The 22,866-nt window shown below is 43.5% G+C and overlaps 2 protein-coding genes across 3 annotated transcripts in view; both read right to left on the reverse strand.

Moving 5' to 3' along the window:
- CLTC (clathrin heavy chain) overlaps window positions 1-4,089 on the reverse strand; it is a 34,598-nt gene extending 30,509 nt beyond the window's left edge. Inside the window, exon 1 of one of the 2 annotated variants that reach the window (XM_064523153.1) lies at window positions 3,734-4,089. In XM_064523153.1, the coding sequence (XP_064379223.1) occupies window positions 3,734-3,775 (42 nt within the window). In that variant the 5' untranslated portion in view covers window positions 3,776-4,089. The remainder of the gene's footprint in view (window positions 1-3,733) is intronic. The other variant, XM_064523154.1, reaches the window with a different exon arrangement.
- A 1,625-nt stretch (window positions 4,090-5,714) lies between these two features.
- On the reverse strand, window positions 5,715-22,566 carry DHX40 (DEAH-box helicase 40). Its single transcript, XM_026101428.2, has 17 exons — window positions 22,348-22,566; window positions 21,945-22,090; window positions 21,119-21,238; window positions 19,272-19,502; window positions 18,996-19,062; window positions 18,260-18,391; window positions 16,145-16,244; window positions 15,632-15,718; window positions 14,953-15,135; window positions 14,316-14,396; window positions 13,466-13,623; window positions 11,170-11,284; window positions 10,774-10,882; window positions 10,362-10,456; window positions 9,709-9,778; window positions 9,059-9,287; window positions 5,715-7,343 (listed from the first exon to the last, which is right to left on the reverse strand). The coding sequence occupies exons 1-17, from the start codon at window positions 22,484-22,486 to the stop codon at window positions 7,204-7,206; spliced, it is 2,202 nt and encodes a 733-aa protein (XP_025957213.2). The 5' UTR covers window positions 22,487-22,566; the 3' UTR covers window positions 5,715-7,203.
- Window positions 22,567-22,866: the final 300 nt, after the last annotated feature.

The following is a 22,866-nucleotide window of genomic DNA, read 5'->3' on the forward strand; positions in this document are numbered from 1 at the left end:
TACATGGAAGACTTTGTTGTTCAGTACTGCCATCATTACAGCGAAGTTGTACGCTTTTAAGCTTTATTTTATGACACCTCAGCTGTCCAGTTTTACGCAGTTAGCTCTCTGGTATAGCTAGACATGATTCTGAGAGCAAGTCCAAGCACCACCACACTAGGAAAGCGGAGCAGCTACTCAGGTTTGCTTTATTAATGACTGGATACAGGAACGTTTTTCCTAGTTAAAAGGGTAGTTCTGTCTCAGTGTCAAATGCTGCAACTCTGCTTGCTGCAGAAGTTGCTGTTTTCTGTACTGTCTAGACTAGCCTACACAAAAGATTTTCAATATATTTGAAGTTCATGAAAGTATTTGTTAATGCTTTATGTCACACCAGTGCAGCAGTATGCCTAGACCAAAGTCAGTTTTATGCATCTCAGGACAGTATAGCTAAATTAAATGGCAGTCAGTTCATCTCCTACTAACTTGTGTTGTTCCTTCTCATTCATCAGGAACTTGTAGTATTATAAAAGCTCCACGCATCCACTGCAGTTAGCTGTTGAATTTTACTTTCACCCCTCAAATACACAGAGGTGTTCAAGTTTTATTGATTCCATGAGTTGTTACTAGCATCCAGATCTGCAGTCATTCAATATACTGAACTCTGATCTCATACTATAGGCCCGCTGGATTGTTTCCTCACGGCTACTTCAAATAAGAAATTTCACTGTAAAGTTTTATGACAAGGGTCTGGCAGTTCTGCTAGCATAGGAATCAAAGTTTTTCCTTGGAAAAGTCTAAGGAAACAGCTCCTCTGCAGCATGATGTTGATGTTTTGTGGCAAGGCAGACTTCCACAATAGACAATACACAGATAACAACCTGCATACTTGCAGCTACTCAGATTTTGGAGCTATGTAATAGTACACATGCCTGACTAATGTAAAACCTGCAACCTGACAACACGCTTTAAGTTTTATTTATAGTTATTATTTACATGAAGTGTAAAATCACTTTAGGCCCAGTGAGCTAATTACTTGCTATGTCCTGCTTGTCTGGTCTCAGGAGGAGATCTTCAGTTCAAGTTATGGGTACAAAACATGCTGTACTGTGTCCCAAGGACATTCAGAAGCACCACAGTGCAGGGCTTCTGGACCCATCAACTATTCACTCCCACCTACATCAGCTAGATAAGATGCTAACTGCAACAGCTAATGCCAGCATGCCTTGAAGCAGTGTGATATGGACTGCAGCTGAGTTGAAACTGAAGATCAGGACAGGCTTTGCACAGTTACTTGACCATTTTCTGACTCACAGCAGCGAATCCACAGAAGCCTGGCATCACACTACATGAAGAGTTGATCGTCAATCTTCTAGATTAGTTAAAAGCAACTTTGAATACTAGGCTCCCATTCTTTCCCATTCATATCCATCACTAGACTCTTCATGAAAAAGGCTCCAGCTGGGTACTGTGTTGTTTGGTTAAACATTAGCTATACACTTGCATATGTTGTGAAACACCTGCATGACAAGTTTCCTAGATGATGTAGGTCAGAAACAGTTCAGGAAGTTGTGTTACTTGAACCCCTCAGGACCGCCTATGAACAGCCTGGAGTATGCTGAAACAGTTCTGCACTGCAATAATGTAGCAATGTGACTGTTTCTGATCTCAAACCTTACTTCAACAGCAAATTAGAAGACTCAGCATGAAAACAGCACCTCCCAGAATTCAACTTCCTCCAAGTTTTTTCAATGAAAAAAAATGAGGAAGTTCAGTAGTTACAAGCAAACTTAAGTGTTGTGGGCAAGAGGCATGCATGTGCAGGCTCAGAAGGCTGGACACCAACTCTTAAGAACGACCAGCTTGTACGTGCAATTGTGAAGGACACGTTGTCACATCACCCCCTCTACATAAAATGGGAACTGAAGATTGTTCAGATGAGGCAGACTTAGGTTCCACAATAGTATGCATGAAACCTATCAGTGCTTCTGGAGTGAAGCAGAGCAGTTTCATTATGTAATAGTACTCATGTCATCAGAGACCTGGTAGTGGGTCACATGCATGGTTTGTATCTTAAATAATGCATCGTAGACATGTTTCCACAATACTTTATTAAGAGCTGGTCTACCCAGTACAAAAGTGAGTTTCAGCCTTCTTAATACCAGGTAACCCCACTACTCAAATGAGAATACTTATTCAGAACTGAAGCTTTGTTCAGCTTATAGCATTTTCCTGTCACTGCTAAACAGGAGTCCAGGGCTACACTAGAATCATGAATTCTGGTCTGGCTTTAAATTGGTATCTAGGTAAAGTTGTCCAGTGTTTAGAAGTTTCTGTGTAGCTAGCCAGATAAATGGGAAAAAAATGATTTTGGCAGCACTATCATTATCTAACAATGACATTATGGACAGTGGCAATTTATACAACAAAATAAGCATCTTACAATGGTTCCTTTAACAAGTAGTCTAGAAATTAATTTCTTTTCACTTGGGATAGGGAAGAGTGGCAACTTTGACAAATCAAGCAGATCTGCCACTATGTTGGTGCCTGCCAGCCAGCCAAAGACAAGCCACCCGAATAAGCTGACATCACAGGGAAACAGGACTGCAGATGGGTTGTGAGAAGCCAGCCATCAGAAAGTCCTACACAGTTGCCTAAACACGATGCAAGTTTTACTATGCAAGTTCTCCTCAAAGAGATACTCCTTCGCAGCAAAGACAAGCTTAATATTACCACAGCAACAACAACTCAGGATGAGGAGCGTGGTTTCATAGGCTCGCTAGATTTGAAGTAGACATTGCACAACTGGATTACCACTTCCAACCCCCTCCTTATTCTCCAGCTTCACCAAGAAGCCTTGAAGATGCATGCTTGTTTAAGAAAGCAAGCTTGCACTTCAGCAGTGGAGCAGTTTCAGAATTTGTTACTAATATTTTTAAGGTGGCCGACTTTAGAAAAAGAATAAATAAAAAATTAAAAGCCATTGATTGGAAATAATCTACTAGCATCTCATTAGGGTTTCACGATACCCTCCAAATCTAGAATTTGTCAGAAGCTAGTAGCCACTCGACAGAAAGCGTAGGCTAGGCACTTCTGTGCCTGCACTGCCACAGCTGTACCGCAGGGAAGCCCGCAGCGGCTTTCGTGTTTCACTGCGATATGTATTTTTCTTGACGGAAGACAACATTAGGAGTCAAAACTACAACAAAACAATTTAATGTGTTGTTATTGTTACAGGAAGTCTTAACCTCATGGAAGAAGTGTTAGTTAATGCACGGAGACAACTTTACCACCTCACTGGTTTATCCCTTGTCCCTCCTGTGCAGGCCTCGCTCTGAAGTGAGGGGGTTTTTCCCTCCGTTTCCAGCGGCCTGGAGGAGCCACTCGCCGCCCGCAGGGAAGCGGAACCACCCGCGCTCTCCCCTCCCACCAGCCCCGCACCGCCCAGCAGGTGCTCGCGCGGGCCCGGCGCCAGCCTCGCCTACACCGGCGGGGGGAACGCGCCTCGCCGCCCCGCGCGGCCGAGGCGAGGCGAGGCGAGCGGCAGCCGGCCGGGCCCCGCGGCCCTCCTCCCCTCGCGGGCCCGCCGGAAGGTGCCCTTCGGGGCGGCGGGAGCCCCGCGGGGGAGGCGATCCCGGCGGGCGGGCGGGCGCGGGGCGGCGCGGCTCCGCTCCGCTCCCCTCCCCCCGCCGCCGCCGCCGCCGCCTGAGGCGCCGCTGCCCCCGCGCGCAGCCCGGCCTCCGCCGGCGCCTACCTGGAGATGCTCCTGGAAGCGGATGGGCAGGATCTGGGCCATGGCGGCGGCGGGCTGGGGCTCCAGTCCGAAGCCGGCCCGGGGTCGCACCTCGGCGGGGTCCGGGGAGAACGGGCGGCGGGACCGCAATGGCGGAGCGGGCCAGCGAGCGGGGAGAGCCGCGGCGGTCCGGAAGCTGCCCCCGCCAGCGGAAGGATACCGCCGAGGAAGGAAGGGGCCTGCCCTCACCTGCCGGGACCCGGCCTTAACTGCGCCGGCCAGGCGGAAGGATCCCGGCGGGCGGCGTGAGTCACCCGCGGAGGGTCCAATGAGAGCGGCGGAGGAATCCGCCACCGGAAGGGACTATTTCGGGACTCATCACTCCTCCCTCCCCGGTCTTTTTTTTTGCCACATCATGCGACCGAGGTGCGGCGGCGTCACTTCCGTTCCGCGCTCGTCGCCCCGGCGGGTCACGTGAAGAGGGAGCGCGGCGGGGCAAGGTGACTCGTCCCGCGGCGGCGGCGGCGGGGAAAGCCCAGCCCGGCCCGGCCCGGCCCGGCCCGGCCCCGCCCCTCCCCCGCGGCGGTGACCTTGGCCCGCGTCTCCCTCCGCGGGCCGGGGTCCCGGTCGCCATGGCGACAGGGAGGGGGGGCTGAGGCCCCCCCCCCCCCCCCACCGGGCAGCCCCCGAAACACCCTCGTTTTCTCGCCCCTTCTCTCTTTCGCCCCGTTTCCGTTTGTCAGCGCGGAGCCACAACGGAAGGCAGGATTCTCTCCCATTCAGGCACCCCATCGCACTCCGGATCAAGGGAGCTGCTGTTCCCTCCTGGGCACTAGCAGGTCCTCATTAAAAAAAGCTCCTCTCCTCTCCTTCCTTCCCAGAAAGCCAGCAGGGGAATTTCTGCATCAGGGAGGGCAATCTTAAATGAACACAGCCTGGGGCTTCAGGCGCCCCTCGAAGCCCCAAGGAGCGCCCACAGGCCTCCGTTCACGTAACATTGTTAGTAAGTACAGTAACATAGTGAAACTTCAGGTTTCCTCCATTTATTAACTTATGTTGCCACTCCAGGCCCTAGAAACAAATAAAGCTTATTCTGTTTACTTGATTACTGCAGCACACATGGTGTTCTAAAGCCTTAAACCCTGGGCCACTTGTGCTGTAGCGCATGGACGCCACAGCCGACCTAACTGCTGTTTTTCTGGTATCTTTCCTTATTTTGCAATCTCTCAGTTATTTCCTCATACTGGTTTTGCCTTGCCCAAAATGAACCACTTTGAGCCCTCTCACCAGCACTGGACCACATGGGGGAAAAACAAACAAAAACTCCCTTGCCCCTACTGAGAAAATCAGAAGAAATATTAGCGTTATGATCTGTCAAGAAATACATGGCCCGAGGCACGAGTGGGCGTTCTAGCTACTGCTCTCAGATCCAGTACATCTGTCTTGCAGGCGGCTATGACATTGCAAATGTATTAAGAAAAAAAAAAAGTCAAAGTAAATGGCGATAAGGTGTAGGCCTTTGCAGAACTCAGACCACAGGTTTAGTGAAGAAAAAGTGCTGGCTTCTCAAAAGCCGAGTTTGAGTAATAGCATGAAAGAACAAAACCCTTTTCCATCTGGACACATGATAAAGGGCCCAACACGAGAAGATTCACAGGCATGCCGCGTCCTACAGAGATGGATCACAACCAGTAATTGTTTGATTCCCTCATTCCCTTAGGAAAGGGAAAGGCATTAATCTCGCTGCCCTTCGAGTTCCGTGCGCACAGAAAAGGGAGGCAGCAGTAACTCGGCAGTTAGGAACTGTGTGACTGAAACCCGCACGGCTCCTGCAGGCATCACTGCTTGCTCCTGCTATTGCTGTTGACACCTACGGCGTCACCTGCGCTAAGCCTCTTACAGTCGCACAGGTAGCACTCGGCCTGAAGCCTCTTCAGCTGACGGCGCTTGGACACTTAAATCATGCCTTCTTCAGAAGGCTTGGCAAGTATACAGACCACACTCACCTTTTACATTTTAATAGGTACAATCACAGAAAGAGGGCCATAATATCCACAGCACAACCTGGAAGAGAATCCAAGCCTTGAGAGCTTATCGTCAGACCTACAGCCTGCGCAGTACAGAGGGGGATTCTTAACACTTTACACCAGGTGCTAAGGCTTACTTACAACATTGCTTTAACAGAGTCAGTGATAGTACCGCACCGATTTTAAACAGAAGCAAATGCCTACAGGAGAGGGCAGCTAGTGAAGGCAGCAGGATATTTCTGCCTATCCTTTCCATGCAAGGTCAATAGGGTTGGTGGTGGTGGTGGTGGTAGGACCACAATAGAGATCATGTGGAAAAAAGTTCCAAGACACTTCAGCTGGATAAGTGAAAAGCATGCAAAGGAGATAAACTGCTGCACACAGCTCAGGCATGAAAAATGGTACTGGGTTCTTCTAGTATTTCAGAAATTGTCCTGTACAAAATGTAAAAATGAACCAGGGCAAGAAAGGCAAGCTCCATGCTGAAGCATTTAGGATTATTAAGATGACAGCAGATTACCTCTTTATTGAGAGGGAAACACATTGTAAGAAGACAGAGACACAGCTCTTTGCTTTGCTATACCTGAGTAAGGATAAAGCTAGTATTTCTTTATGCCTTTATGCATTCTTTATACAAATTAGGGATAGTCATTCTTCAGACCAAAATCCATATATATTAAAAATATCAGCCACTAAGCTCAGAAAAAACAGCCCAGTAGGCAGCAGCCTGTTAATGGGCTGCAGGATGTAACCCGGCTAAGAACTAGATTGACAGCTGTTTTTCTGCCAAGTGGAAAACAACATGCAGTGCTAAGTCATTCCTGACAAAAATTGTGCATTGTTGGCAGGAATGTGAAGACATGTCTACAAAATACTTTGCATACAAAGACAGCACCACCCACTACCACCACTGTACATGGTACAGTACAATACACAGTAGGAATAACACTCTCTGCCACAGAAAATGCATGTCTTTTTGATTTTAGGTCCTGATGGTTCCATCATTAAAAGAGGACTTCCTACATATTTTCCTGAGTAAGCACACAAAGATGGTATAATCACAACCATACATAGTAAAACTGGATTAAAAAGTGACAATTCTACTCCCTTAAAAAAATTTTTTTTCTTAAGAAAATTTTTATTAATAATGGCACCCAGACCATTGAGACCTTTCTAAGTCAACGAAGTGCCACAGAATTGGCACCACTGCAAGTGTCATGTCTTCACTCACGTTCGGGGTCAGTAAGCTGTTGCCTGTGACACGTGGCAACAAAATTCAGCTCGGTAACTTTTCCTTGCCATATATAGGAAGGAAGATCATGTTTGTATGCACAGGCAGTCAAACTTACCACAGACCAGAAGTTTTCCTTCATTCCTGTAAGTCATTTTGCATTATACAAACATATTGAGAACAACAGCACCAAATGACCCTTCCTCATATTGGGAGCAGAGCAGCCATCAGTATTAACCCATTTCTTTCAGTGGGCCACTTAAACCCTGTGCTCTTTGCTGTTTTCTCTCAAGGTAGCGAGCTCGGGCATTCAGTATTGATTTATCATCATTCCTTCTCTCCATCTTCTTCGCAGAGTTGTCTGTGACTCCTTCTGCGGGGTAGGAGAGGGAGAGAGAGAAATATACTTTTCTGTGTTCAAAAAAACCCTCCCAAAACAGCATTACAATTCCTCCTATTTGTTAAGTGTCCAAAATACCCCAACAGAATCTCAAATGTTTTTCAAGCACCCGTCAGCCATTTTGATGACTTTCAGAGAAGATGGACTGTACCACAGCAGGGAGGAAAAAATAATTATGCCTTAACTCCCATGTCAATATTTGCAGTTGGGGTCATCCTGCCATGTTTGCTTTACAACAGAGACTCTGCATCTTGTGTTCTATGTACCAGTTTCTTCTCTAAATCACACATTGCAAACTCTGGGTTAGGCAAGAGAGGGAGAGCATTGGGAACAGGAAGAAAGCTTAGAATAAACATGAAGGAGGGAGGATAACACACAGATAAAGGAATCTGAAAAGTGGCTACTCCAGAAGAGACACCATTAGAAACACACATTCTTTCTTGCCCCCAGCTGAGCTGAGACCTTGGGAGTGCTTCTCCCAGAAGGAAAGAGAAGCAGGAGATACTTTCAGTTTTATGAAAAATCATTCAAAGACTATGAAAAAACAAAGTATTGTGTAAATGATGCAGCTACTGCAGCCTGTTCTTAGGGCTCTGGTGCTGGATTCTTTGATATGAGGAAGGAGCTTTAATCAGCACTCACATTTGGAGGATTTGTAAGTATTCTCTCCTGGAGTTGGTAAGAGTTCAGCTCATGCTGCAGCCTTTCCTTCCACTGGGCAATAATTAAGCCTTTGTCAGTTATTCGGCCACCTATTTTTTTTACGAAGTTCACAGACATGTAACATTTATGAGGTCACTATTAGTCTCAAATTCATTTACAATTGTTTGGTGGAGTCAAAAAATAAAAGGGGGGAGAGAAGTAGAGAGAGAACAAATCTCAGCTCCTTGGATTTTAAATAAATAAATAGATGAAGCTCCTCTTATAAATTTATAACCAGATCTATATTCATATTTTTACCATTTCAAATATTTTTTATACAATAATGCAGATGAGAGAGATGCTCGTTTGAGCACAAGAGTCTACAGTTTATCCAGGGGCAGAGAAATTGAAGAGAATCTGCACTGCCACTGCTTGCACTGTATATTAAATTAATGTTTTGGAAGGGTCAGCTCAAGAGCAAAGAGGCCCTTTGAATACTTGGCTGCTCTCCTAAACCTGCTGACAGAAGAATTCAAAGAATGTCAAGCAGCTAGATCAGTTAGCATGCACCTTTTTTTTTTTAATTAAAACAGACAATTTAAGTATATGATAAACTCATTGTCAGAAAAAGACATCCACCAAAATATATGACACTTCTCCTTTGCTCTTTTTATAGTCCTTAGCACTTCTCTCTCTTTCTCAGGATGGTACTACCTTAGCAACTAATAATTTCTATAGCTAGAGGAGAAATACCCTTCCCAAACCTAAATAATGATTAGACTAAAAACACTTGTCTTCAGTGCTGGTTTAAGTTCTGCTCCTGTCAGCTAGAGTAAACCTGGAGGAAGAAGGGAGCAACCACCACTTAATACAGTGCCAAGGCAGGATAAGAGAGATTGCAGAGCTGCAGTAAGACACGAAAACAACTAGTGCTACACCTCCTACTACAAAATCATGCCATTCAATGGTACAATATACACACGTATTTCCACAACCACCAATAGGACTACTAATCAATATCTATGGGATGACTATAATGTGCCTACCATATTGCCTTTTAAGGTCCTCTTTGTATTTCCACTTCGTTATTTCCTCTTCAGTTACTTCTTCCCGTGCCACACTGCTCAGTTCATATGCATCAATTTGATGCAATTTGGGCAACAAGTCTTTGACCCATTCATAGCGAATTGGACACACTGTCCGGACATAGATTTTGGATGTCACTGTGACATCATGGAAGATGATCCACTCAAGATGAGTCTCCTGGTTGTATAACTAAAAAATAAGAAGAGTACTTCAGAACTGACTGAAAAGAATTTCCATTTCTAGAGCACCGTCCACTGGAGTATCCCAATGTTTCAGATGTAAAAGTGAGGTAAAGCTGATATTACCCTAAATTTTCAGGCAGGGAAAATGAGGCATAATGACTTGCTTAAAATTGCACAGGAAACCAAAAGAGAGCCGTAGAGAGAGCTCAATCTATGTTATGCCTCTTTTATAACCCAAACACCAAATTTGAAGAGGTAGGGCTCTTCCTCATCCTCAAAGAATACTGTACTCTAGTGACACTGCACCAGTGTTTCTCCTGGCCATAAGTTAACACAAATCAAACAGAAGATGAAGAGTTTACAGTGAACTGCCTCTTATTCCTTTTGCAGATCCTTTGCTACTTTATTAATAGAACTTAGTAACTTACTGTAGATGAAGGATGGATATAGACCATGCTGCCATGTCCATCCATTGTGCAGAATGTCCTGCCTGCAGATCTAGAAAAATTTGTGAAAAATTTTTATATACTCTGAAACATACTTTGCTGTGATTAGACAACAACACCAACTAAGCACATCAGCAGCAGCAGAGTAGACAATGCTCAAACATATAAGCAGGGCAAGATCCTTCCAGATATAAATGTAAAAAAACAGATGAGGAATAAAACATATCCTTCTGATTTACCACAGTAATCCTGTAGGTCTAACTATGCAATGCTAAACAGGGTTTGGGATTTTAGTCTTTTTGGTACCCATGATCACTTGACACCTTCGATGCACTTCAGTTTAACATCTGCAACTGCTTATCATCTTGCAAGTTCATTTCACAAACAGAAAAACTAAGATACCAAGGATGTAAGCAACTTGCCCAAGAACACAGTGAGGACCAAGGGCAGAGTGGCCACCAGGCTTCCAACCCTGTGCACAAACACCACCTTTAGCTGCAATTGCTACTTTTAACAATAGTGCAGTCTAGCTATTCTGTTTCAATATGCAGCTACAACCTCTAAAATAATAAATAATAATAACATTAAAAAAAATCCTATCTTTTCTATTCTGTTCTGCAAACTCCACTACTCACCTCCTAGCTACATTGAAAAAGTAGCCTGCGCACAGACATCTTCTTAGTATTTCAGTTCTGGAGCCTTCAAATTTTTCTTTAGGGAAGTCTGGCAGCTATGTAAAGAGAAAAAAGACATGAATTAGGATCTTTGTTAAAGAAACACTCCCTCCACCCCAGGGATTTTAAGCTTCGTGTTTCACACCTCACAGAAACCATGAGAAAAGGAAGAAAACCCTTCTTTCTGTTCGTTACCACCACCATACCTCTGTTACTTACACAAGCTACAGCAAGGATGCTGTAATAAAAATCTAAGTGGATTAGTTTCTACTAGAGAAAGGCAACAGCTATCTGGAAAAGGCTGAGTATTCCAGTACGTGTCTTACATACAAGCTGATATAACTCAATCATATTTTAAAAGCATATTTTTCACCTGTTTCAGTTTACTGATTATTTCCCGAAGTTGTGTTTCCACAGTAAAAGCAGTTTTTAAAGCTCTCCAATGGATCCAGTGTTTCTGGCACCAAACTGAAGGAGACTTGCTGAGAACAGAAATACTGGTATTATAAAGAAGCTCTTTGTAAGCTGAAGGCAGAAAGTTGCCTCTATTATTTGTTATGGTCGTACAAAGCAGGCAGCCTACACAGCCAGATACTTTGTTAGCTTACATAATAGGTGCCTTGATAGAAATTCTATATCACACTAAGGAAGATATCTGCAGCTAGGTATGAGTACCTACACATGTATATATGGAACACAGTTAAAAACCACCAGCAGCTGCAAGTCATGAGCAATGCAAAACCACCTACTTTAGGGAATCATTTTATACCTTGATTTGCACTGTTCAAAAATATTTAAGAGGGTTGCAAAGTCATTGCATCCTCCCACTTGTGAGGAAAGTTCCTGGTGTCGAAGTTCTACCTCCTTCTGTTTCTGAGGCTCACCTGAGGAAATAAGTTATAGATCACTTTAACAAAGTCCTTTGTATTTATCACTCCTACTTCATTTTCTATTAGCATCTCTCCATTGCATGTTTGACAGTTTTGGCTCTTTATTCATGTTATTTTTAGATTCATTTCTCCTCCACAGCTGCATTTACACTTTTTCCTCCACTTCTATTGCTGCCAGACAAGAATATGTAGATGCTATTAAATCTGTGATTAATCTTATCAGTCAGCACTAGAGATGGAGCCGCTACTTCTAGTCTCTTAGAAAGAAAGGTTACTACGAATTGCTCTCTCACAATCAATTCAGAGTAGCCATAAAACAACAGCATGAAAAAGATAAAGGAACAGCACCTTTAAACAAACGGTTCTCGGGGATCAAGTGAAAGTTTTACCCCGCGAGAGAAAACAGGACTGTTGAAATCATCCCATCATAGCACTATTTAATTAGCTGAACTCAGCCTTTGCCCTACCACTCAAGTGCCATAGTAATGGAGGTCTTAAAAAAAAAGTCTAGAAAAAACATGTGACCTGTGAGTTTAGTGGAAATTCCCCTTCACTAAATGCTAGGCATGTACTACACAAAAGCAACATTCCCAATCTGTTATTTCAAGTTCTGAATACCCAACGAATTTATTCCCCTTAGTAGAGGGGGATGAGGCTGCAAAGGCCAATGTATTGCATTGCTGCACTGCAGATGAAGTCAGAAGTTTGCAGGTATTGCTAGTAACACCACTGAAGTAAGGAGGTATGTTTATATACATATTGTACACAAGCAAGTGTCTTCAGGATGGGAGTCTCTGCGTTTGTATCCTAATATATAGGATTGTCCTAATACACGTGGTGCTGCTGCAAAGTAACATGCATGGCTGCATTAGCTAGCTGAAGAGATAGTGTGGGCATATTGCCAGATGGAGGATGGGAAAGCAAAAACACGTCTGTGGGAATGAGAAAGACCCCAGAGCAGAATCCAGGCTCTCAGTACCGACTCTCAGCAGTGTCTTTAGCTGCTACACTAACAGACAGAGTTAATAGACTACAGAGTTAACTGGACAAGAGCCAATGAGTGACTAGAAAGGACAAAGTTCTCCCACACAATTTTGCTGCATACAGTCTTTTCTCAGTTTGAGGGGGTGGGGGTGGCTGAAGGGGAAAGAAGATGGGAAGGAAGACATAGGAGACTGAGCTTCCCCCTAGTGAAAGGTGCTGGCTTGAAACCACAGCAGAATTACATTTTCCATTCAGTCAGAAGAACACTGCAAACAGAGGCAGTGGCAGGTTGAGCTTCTCACAGTAACTAAATAGCTTTGTCTATTTAGTTAAACAGAGTCACTGAACATAGAAATCATTCCAGATGCAACCACATTCCTTAAAATCAAATCTGATCAGTCCCTGTTACCTGTACTTGGACCAGAAGCAAATGCCAGCAGCAAGACATCTGCTGTGGTGTGTTCTGGGTTTTGTATTTTTCCCCCCTTAACGGTTTTTCCCCATATGACCTCCCAGCAATCCATTAGTCCACCCATATGCAGCTTTACAGCTCACAGCCTTGGGCCAAATACAACCCAATTCAGTATCATTTTGAAGTCTTCGGAATAGCCGCTGTCCAATTGCTAGCGTTCACTGTGTCCCCAAATTCAAGACCACAGAAAGCTGTAAGAGTGCACGGGCAAAGCACCACTGTACATTTGTCCTAACCTTATGTTCTTCCCTGCATATCTGCTATGAGGTATTCTGGGAGACAAGGCACTGCACTTGAGGAACCTTCCTCATGCTACAGTATATTGCATAAGGCATTAATTTAAGGCAAACACTCAGGTCTCCCACCAGCACTGGGCCCTAAGGTGGACACCAGTGTGCTCCCCAACAGAGGTCATTTTTCTCTCAAGTAAAGGCTTGTAATACTTCTGTTCAAAATACAGGATCAGCTACCACTGTATAAAATCTTGAGATACATTGATTAGACACTACGATCTCACCAAGTATTAGCATAGAAAACTTGAGAGATCACTGAGCAAAAAATAAAATAAAATAAAATAAAATAAAAAATCCACACACAGAAGCTGCAGGAAGGGTCATCAGGTGAAGCAGCGTGTGCTGCCTAACCATTGCCTCGGATGTCCCAGTCCAAGCAGAATTCCCCACCTATCCAAGACTACTTTGAGTTAAGGGACTTCCTACCTGGACGAATGAAGACATTTTCCACAGATAACATGGCTGCTATGGGAAGTAGCAGATCTTCACAGTCAAGAGAAGCAGCTTTTATGACGGCACAGGTCAGGTTGGGAGGGAGGGGAAACTGCACCAGGAATTCACCCAGTCTTGTCACGTGGCCTCTCCTTACCCCAGGAAAAAGATCCAAATATGATTCAACAAAACTATATTTAAATATAAATCATAACTTGCAGACACCAAGCCAGCCACTGTAAATAGATAAAGAGAAGGAAAAAAGCAATCCCCTCTGTGCTGTGCCAACATGTAGTTTGCATGTGCACCCAGAAAGGTACCTGAGACATGAAGCAAGTATCACTAGCAAAAGAGCCTTTCCTCCAACTTGCTTATGCTGGCTTCACAGCAATGCAAGGTAGTGTTTTAAGCACATCAGATGCTTAATATTAAGAGGGTTTTTTAGCAAGAAGAATTCCTGGAAGTTTAGGATAAGATCTCTCTTCTGTCTTGAGTTCTTGGATGGGCCTCACAGCCAGTGTCTAAGCACCTTTGTCACAATGGCCCTGGGATCTGCTATCGAGTACTACAGCACAGAGAATTGAGGTAATTTGTCCAAGGTCACTCAGGAACACTAGGGCAATGTGGAGAAATTAATCTGTATCTATCAAGTCCTAAGCCATGCTCTAACCCTAATTCTACTCAGAGTATGTTTCAAAGCCAGTAGTTAACCTCCTGGTCAAATTAAGAAACACATTTTACTGCTGGGGAAATCCTTTAGTCCGCACAAACAACTCATTAACACCAGTTCACTTGAACCATTAGATTTAAATTCCTGTAGCGACTACATCCCTTTATTTTTTACCTGTCAATAGCATCACACTGGTAAAGTTGCTTGAGAGCTTCTAAAATAAGCCTCTCTTCAGGGCGGTCCAAATAGGGAAATCTATTGGGGGCAAAAATAATAATATTAATACAAAAAAAGAAAAAAGGGTAAAAATCTCACTGTTCAGACTCAGTTTGGTTTTGTTAGTTTCCCTATTTATTAAAATATTCTTGTAACCTTTCAGTAGCAGTTACAGACCAAGAAGAATATATCTGTCTTGAGTATATGGGTATATTACTACATACACAGCCTTATGGTAAAGAATTACAATGACACATCCCAGCATGGCACATGTAAACGTGAACTGTGTTTTCTGTCCTTATATGATCCGAATATTAAACATCACACAGATGAAGCATTTGGGATATAAACATCAATATTTTAAAGGAATGCTTTTAACAAAGATCATGGTTGTTTAAAATTTTGAAGATAAGGAGTTAGTTTTGGCAGAACCTCAGAATGAGCTTGAGCAGAAAAGCTGACAAGCTGATTGTATGGAACTGTCACAGTTGGCCGGGGACCTAATCCTGCCTCCTGCCAGTAGGCTGTTGTGCCTGTGCTGCCTCGCTGCTGAGGCTCAGGAGGAAAACGATAATCCCCCCTCCACAGAGGTTACCTGATGACATCATGCACAGCAAGGCACTTCAAGGTCAGGATCACAGATGTCAGACTGGTTCTCTTGATCTCTGGGACAGTGTGATCAGGCATACATTGCTCCCAGAATTCTTTGCTGTATAGCCGGTAGCTTTTTCCAGATGATGTCCTGCCAGCTCTGCCAGCTCGCTGCATTGCTTCACTCCTGCCAAAAGGAAAAGGGAGGGAAAAAAACCACAAACTCTTTGACCCATTATGTCATCCAAACAAGCACACTGCAGTTACGATAAAGAACAACAATTTTTGTGCTTGTGGATGAAAGATTTAACATAGCATGTAGCGGCTAAGAAATCCAGCTATACAAGAACTAACAGAATGAAGGAGTATTTTTGTGCAAGGGAAGATTTTTTTAAAAACTTCTCTGAATCAGGCTATTGTATTCAGCAAATAGAAGATGACATGTGAGCCACTCCACAGACTACAGATAATACATTTTTAATTCCCTCTTAACGCTCGTAACTTATAAGACATTATACCTCCCCAAGTACTTTCTATGCAGCAGAAAACAAAATGGCTTTAAATTACAGAGCCTCAAAGGCCCATTCTCTCCCCAACCCCCTTTTTTCTTTTTAAGAGCAACTGATACACAGTCTTGTCTGATCAACTCCCAGAAACAAGCAAAAGACCTTTTTCAAACTTACTTTGAAATGGGAACCACTTCCAGTATGTCCAAGCCAACTCGGGGGTTATGATTCAACTGCTTCACGAATCCACTATCTACCACGTATCTGAAAAAGATGCAAACTCCATCAGAGAGGAAAACAACAAAGGCCTGAATAGGCAGAGGGGCAACTGCCACACGCAAATGATCAGAGCAAGGAGAACACGCTTTCCCTAGAATCACTGCAAGCAGGCAGTTGTACTTTGCTGGCCAGCTGCAGCCTTGCAACAGTTCAGTCTACAGGATGTTGCGGATAACACCCCCCACATCCAAAGAAATTACAGTGATTTAACTGAGCTGGGATACAGGGCTTTAATTTGAAATTAGACTCTATCACTATTGGTCATCTGTAAGACTATATAACAGTATCGAGGCCTTTTATCCCCTACACATATAAAAAGAAGGCAGCAGATAGTCAGATGAGTTTTTCCAAATCAAGTAGAACTTTCTGAATTATTCTGTTACATTTTTTATTAAGGATAGGAAATGATACCTGACTCCTTCAATTGTCAGAGATGTTGCAGCAATGTTTGTTGATACCACACACTTTCTAATGCCTGTAGGAGCTGGCAGAAATATTCTTTTCTGTTGATCTAAAATGACAGACAGGTTGTCCATCAACAATCCATTATTTACAATGCTCTGATACCAAACCACATCTCTAACACTGGGCAAGCTTACTTAAATGCATAGTAAATTGGTTTGAATGAAATTGGAAAATGAATCACTAAACATTTCAAAATAGAGGTTAGCTATTACTTCAACGTATGTCAGGAATGACAGAATGTCCTCTTTATTGTTCCTTCTTTCAAGGAAGATCTGAGATCAAGAAAGGCCAATCCTCCTGGATATTTCCTAAATACAGAGCTAGGAAAACAAATAAGATGCCTGGTCTTAACAGAATCTTCATGAAGGATTCAAAGGGCTTTAGCAAGCAAAGCAAGTGAAGGTGAACACGAAAAGATTCAAACAAAGCCTCCATATTTCCAGAAGATCTTGTTTTAACCTGTAGCAAAGCAAGACATGCAATTTCCATTAATTCATTTGACTTTCCACCAAGAAATGAATATGGGAGGTGGACATTCAATTATCCTCTGAAATTTTCTCCCTTAAAATACTGTACTTAAAAATACCAAAAGCTCTATATGGAAAATTCTCTTGTGTTTATAAAAAGAGCCAAATCAAACAGCTTTTGAGAAACTACCACAAAAGAAAAAAAATTATTTAGTCAGCAGTCTAACAGTGTTAAGAAAGAAGCTACACCTTTCTTTTACGCAACTTTTCATTTCACTCTTTTGAGAGGGTAAAAGGTTTGCGCTCTCTCTGCGGATCATTACCAATCTCTCCTCTCAGAAGCACTTCCAGACTGAAATTGCTGCCCTACTCTTACGAACACTTATTCAGTCTCCTGGCATTTTACGTACTGTACCCAAGCATTTAAACACCACATTCAAGATCATCTGAAAATACAGTGTCTGTGTTCAGTAAAGGTCACAGAGTCTTTGTTTTTCACTCTTCAAAACTAACTGGTATTGCTGCCAAATAAGACAGAGTGACTCATTCTGATAATCTACACTTTCTATGTTGGGTAACACTGTATTCTTTCTATCTTCTCTTATAGGTCTATTCTCATCACTGAAAACCTACCTGCAGTATCTTATTTTTTTTAATTAAAAAATAGCAACACATACAAATAATCAAAATAAATTAAGTCAAGTCCCTTTTAAAAACAGCTACAAAATAATTTATTTGAAAACAGACAGTTGCTACTGTATCTCACCATCCTATAACAAGATACAGCAAGAAACAGATATGATGCTTTCAGGACAACACTTTAAAATATGAAAATCAAAAAAAAAAGTCTTTATGCCACTTAACCATACAGAGCTGAGTTAACAGGCTCTGACAGAAGATTTACTCAGTCTTCAGCTAGAAGGATAATGACTCTAACAAGTGACCTCAGGGCAAATAAGGGGAGTTGGTTATAGCTAGAAACTCCCTAGCACAGTAAAAGAATTTCCCTGATGGGACCTGTGGAATGTGTCAGTTTTGCAAGATAGCTACCAATGCAAAATTCCTCTAAGAGTCAAAGCCCATTAACACCTTATGTTTTTGTTGGCATGACACTTTTCTGATACTGTAAATACCAGTACACGTATAGTGCCTGTATTAGAATGAAGAATCCCTTTTTAAGTGTGCAGCAAAAATTTATCCAGGCCTTCCAGCCAAATGACTACATGCATTCCCCACAAAATGTGATTGGCCATGAGTGATGTGAACTCTGTTTTTATGCATAAATAAAAAGACTGAACTTTCAGTGACCCAGTATCACCTTCTTAAATTGGAGACCTTCATTCTACACTGTGAAGCAATCCCTGCATTTCCGGTAGGATATGGATTTTAACATGAGGTTTCTGGGCAAAAGAAGTGTGAAGTTTGATTAGTTTAAGAACAACACAAACAAAAAAAAACAGAACAGAATAATACTAGAGTATTGTAACAAATACCTTTTTTCCAATCACATGGAAGATATTTGAGCCGGATGGTGTTTGTAACAATTCTTGCGGTTAACATTTATGTACATTACATTCCATTATATGTATCTTACCTGTTGACATCGACCCATACAAGGGCAAGATAAGCAGGCCTTCAACAGAACAATCTTGCACTTCATACCGGTAATCTATAGATTCTGCTTTCTGGAAAAGTAAGTCACACGCTTTCTCTATCTCAACTTGACCTAAAAAAAACACACAAGAGCATTTATGTGACCTATTTAGCTATAACTGTGCCTTCCCAGTTTGCAACATCTCTAAATAAGACTGCTTTGCCAATATTTCCAAGCCAACAGTACCAGTGCAAGAATAACATGGTATTTATGAGAGTTAGCTTAGGTGTTGACATTTCGTCTTTCTTAAGTGCCTCTCACCAAGGCTTCTTGGTAAACAATGATTGCACAGAAATATCTTGCACCACTTTGGGTGCCTGACCCATGCACTGATGTAGCTTTTGCAGTTACAGAAATTCTGCCTTCCCAAATAAATAAATAAATAAAACTCAAAAAATGAAATACAAAAAAATCACGTAGACAAGGCAAATATAGATGAAATTTGGCACAAGAGGAACAGAACACACACAAACACAAACTTTTAAGTTAATATTTTTCACTTCTGATCTCATAGGCACTGATGTATTTAGCCATACTCTGAAAGATACCACTTCACAGGATTGCGTCTGTCTGTCTCCAACTTCCCCTCCTCTGCTTATTGGCAGACACTGTTTTGCCGGCAATGCCATCTTTCGCCTGGAATCATCATCAGTTGTTGAACGAAAGAAATTCTCACCTGTCAGAAAAACCAAGATGTCCCCTCTTGGCTCATTTAAGTGGATATCCAATGTCACTTTTATAGCCTGAAACAAGCAACAAACAAATGAATAACACCTTGAGTTATAAACTCAATTCCTCTTCCTAAAACACGTAATACTAATTCTTCGCCACATCCTGCAGATATGCTAAGAACACAGCAATACAGCAGCTGGATCTTGTGTTCTTTCACAGATGATAATCATGCCAAGAACAGAGAGAACACAACACAGAAACAAAGAAAAACAAGCCCTACCTCTGTAACATATGCAGAGCTTCCTGTATCCCTTGGTCCAAGCAGGTTGCAGAATATCTCCTTGACTGGATAATTTCTTCCTGGAATATGCAGCACTGAACAGTGTCCAAAGAACTCTGAGAGCTTGTCTACCTCCAGGGTAGCTGACATCACCACCAGTTTCATGGCCCGCTTCCTGCCCAGTGGTTTCTTCTCTAGAAATAATTTCTTCAGCAAGCCAAATAAAATATCCTAACAGAAATCAGAAGCAACTTACATAGGTAACTCAGTTCTCCCAGAAGTGCCTGATGATGTATGGGACTGCTTTTATCCCATGGACTTAGCCATGGCAGAAAATTACAACTTCTGGGCCTAAGCACTCGGACAGACACACATACTTTACCCTGGTCTTCTCATAAACACATTAGCTGGTCTCTAGAATGTTTTATCAGCTCTTCTTGCAGCCTATAAACTGAATCTGCCTAACTTAGAATTCTTTACTTTTCATTCCTGTATTCTCATGGTCAAGCCAATTGCAAGCAGTTACCTTAGAGCTACTAAAAAAAGTCATCACCTTTGTCCAGCGTATAGTACCTGATTGAGAGTCCATACTCCTTTGTTGTACTGTTTATTGTTATGACTTGAGCAAATTTATTTTATACAGCTTTGCAGTGGATTAAATATCTGCTCCATTTTTAGCTAGTTACAGATAATGTAAATTGCATCACTTCCATCACTCTAGCTCAATTACTTACAACCCCCTCAGATGTTCTAGGACAGAACTGGGATTCAGGAAGAACTTCTCTTTTACTTGCCAGTAAAACTTGCCAGTTTTACTTGCCTGACTGATAGAGATTGTTTGCTTTCTTTGGTAGCATGGCTCAATAGTTAGGACTGTCTGGACATAGATTCCCTGCTACTGACAGGCTCCTGGCCTCACGGCGTTCAGTCTCTCCCACCCAACACCTGTGACACAGAACAACGTAGTCTCTTGAGGACTGAGTCACTTGAGTCTCACTCTGATTGCTAGAGAGGGGTCAGAGTGACATTTGGTAGCTTTTGACACACAGTAGGTCAGTCTAGATACTCCCAGGACCCCAAAGGGCATAATCTGTCTGCACAGGGTATACACACCCTATGAAACGTTGAACCTTACAGTGAGATAGATGTTCTTAAAAAAACTATTACAGAAAGTTTGTGTTCACTGCGATGGCTTCAAACTTCTGGAAATTTTGGAAAAGCATCCAATGCCAAGTTTTAACTGTTCTGAAAAACAACAATAGCTACAACAGTTCCAACAATATTACAGGCAACATCTTATTTTTGGAATATGCAGCATGTAATAAACTAAGCAGCAATTATACGGTGTCAGGGCAGCATAAGGATGAAGCACATCTATGGAAAAATCAGCCAAAATCTTTGGGAGTTGTGTAGAAGTGAAAAAAAAGGTATCGACACATCTCAATAAAAGAGAAACAGTGACCCAAAAGGACAGCCATATAGGAATACTATGAACAGACATAAACTGCAAACACCATGATACCCAAGAAAGCCTCAGTGATACCTGAATATCCTTTCAAGCATTGAAACACACCAAGGAGCCAGGACTCCTGAGTGCTAGTCTTACTCTAGGAACTGACTCACTGTGAAAGATTTTAAGCAGTCAGTTAGACTGTTCTGTGCTCAGTTAAACCTTTTCTATCAGTAAGTATGGATGTGATTTTTAGGATGTAAACCTATTAAAGAACCTTAAATGGAAAGTAGACTACAAGGGACAAGTACTTCATCTTTATTATTTTTACCAGTGAGTTACAATTTCTCCTTTAGCAATACCAAACAAGACTTGCACTTAAGAAGGCAACACTCACTGTGCTGAGGCTCCGCTCGTGGGCTTCATCCAAAATGATGATACTGTACTTGCTGAGGAGAGGGTCTGCCAATATTTGTCTCAACAAGCAGCCATCAGTCATATACTTGATTGCAGTATCCTGAAAGGTTTAGTTAGACATTCAACATCTGTTGTCCTGGATATTTAATTCAAAGTAAACGTTTCTACATAGATCAGATATTCATCTAGCACACGCATTTAGATTACATCACAGTAATTTACAGGCACTTGGCAATGTTTCCGTTGTAATATGTTCAGAAGAAAAAACTAATCAAGTGAATTACTTGATACACATAGCTATACCTTCACCCCTGTTCACAGCAATGAACGAAACAAATGAGCTAAAATCAAAAATACAAAAAACACTTAAAAAAACCCCTACGTCTTTTAGCACAGAGCAAAATTAGAATTTAATTAAGCTCCCAAGTAGATCAGGGGATATTCCAAAACAGCCCACGGATATTCCAAACTTTGAAGTTTGCCCTTTATACAGCAAGTAACGTGCCTAATGCTCAATGTCTGGGAAAGACTGAAATCCTAATGCTTGGAAGCTTTTAGGAGCAGGGTGAAAGCTCTCAGGCTGCATATATTTCATCCTCCCAGTAGGAGGATGGCTGGGACAGATGGCTTCTCAAGGCTCAGCCCATCCTCTGTTCTGACACGTGCCAAGCCCCAGGAAAGGCAACCAGAAAGCATCACTACAAGGCCCACAAATGAGATCACTTTAAAACTTGAGCTGCAGCCCACTGACACCACCACACACCGCCGAAACCACACCTGGGGGACCGCAGCCCTCGGAGCCCTACCTCGGAGGTGCAGTCGTCGAAGCGGACCTGGTAGCCGACGACGCTCCCTAGTGAACAGCCGATCTCCTCGGCCACTCGCCGCGCCACCGAGAGGGTGGCCACGCGCCGCGGCTGGGTCACGCCAATGGCCCCGTGCTTGGCGAAGCCTATGGGAGAGATGGAGAGAACGGGGGCACTGTGTATATAAATACAAATATATGAACACTTTTTTTGAGTTTAAAAGGTTTAATCAACCTGTCTCTGTCTAACACACGCACAGCAGCACAGTTGCGCACCACAGCCTGAAGCTGAGCCCTCCCTGAGGAGACAGGAGCATTTATTTGCGATTTTCTGCCACATTGCGGGGCCAAGGCCCTGCAGCGGAGGGGGCTTTCGCGGGGGGGGTCCTGCCCCGGGCCGTTACCTGCCTCGAAGAGGTACTTGGGGAGCTGCGTGCTTTTGCCGCTGCCCGTCTCGCCGGTGACGATGAGGAAGGGCCGGTCCCTCACAGCCTGCACCAGCGCCCGCCGGTACTGGGCGATGGGCAGGGCGGCGCCCTCCATGATGATGGCGGCGGCGGCGGCCGCCCCCCGCGAAACCCCTCAGCGCCCAACGGCCACCGCCCCGGCAGGTAACCACCCCCCCCCCCGCGCCCCACGTGACCCCACACGCAAACGACGCCGGCGCGCGCGCGCCGATGACATCCGCCGCCTGCGCAGAGAAAATGACAGAAGGCGGGGCGCTATGCCACGCCCCCTCTGGGGAAAGCCACGCCCCTCTGGAAGCCCCGCCCCGCCCCCGGCCGAGGCCCCGCCCCCTCCCCGCTCTCTTGGCGAAAATGACTTTTTTATTTTTCCCCCCCCAAATCTTGCTCTTCCCCGAGGCCCGTGGCGCTGGGACGAAGGAGGGAGCAGAACTGCCCAGCTCCCCCGGGAGCAATTCC

Source organism: Dromaius novaehollandiae, chromosome 19 (assembly GCF_036370855.1).
Source record: "Dromaius novaehollandiae isolate bDroNov1 chromosome 19, bDroNov1.hap1, whole genome shotgun sequence".
In the NCBI taxonomy this organism is placed as follows: Eukaryota; Metazoa; Chordata; class Aves; order Casuariiformes; family Dromaiidae; genus Dromaius; species Dromaius novaehollandiae.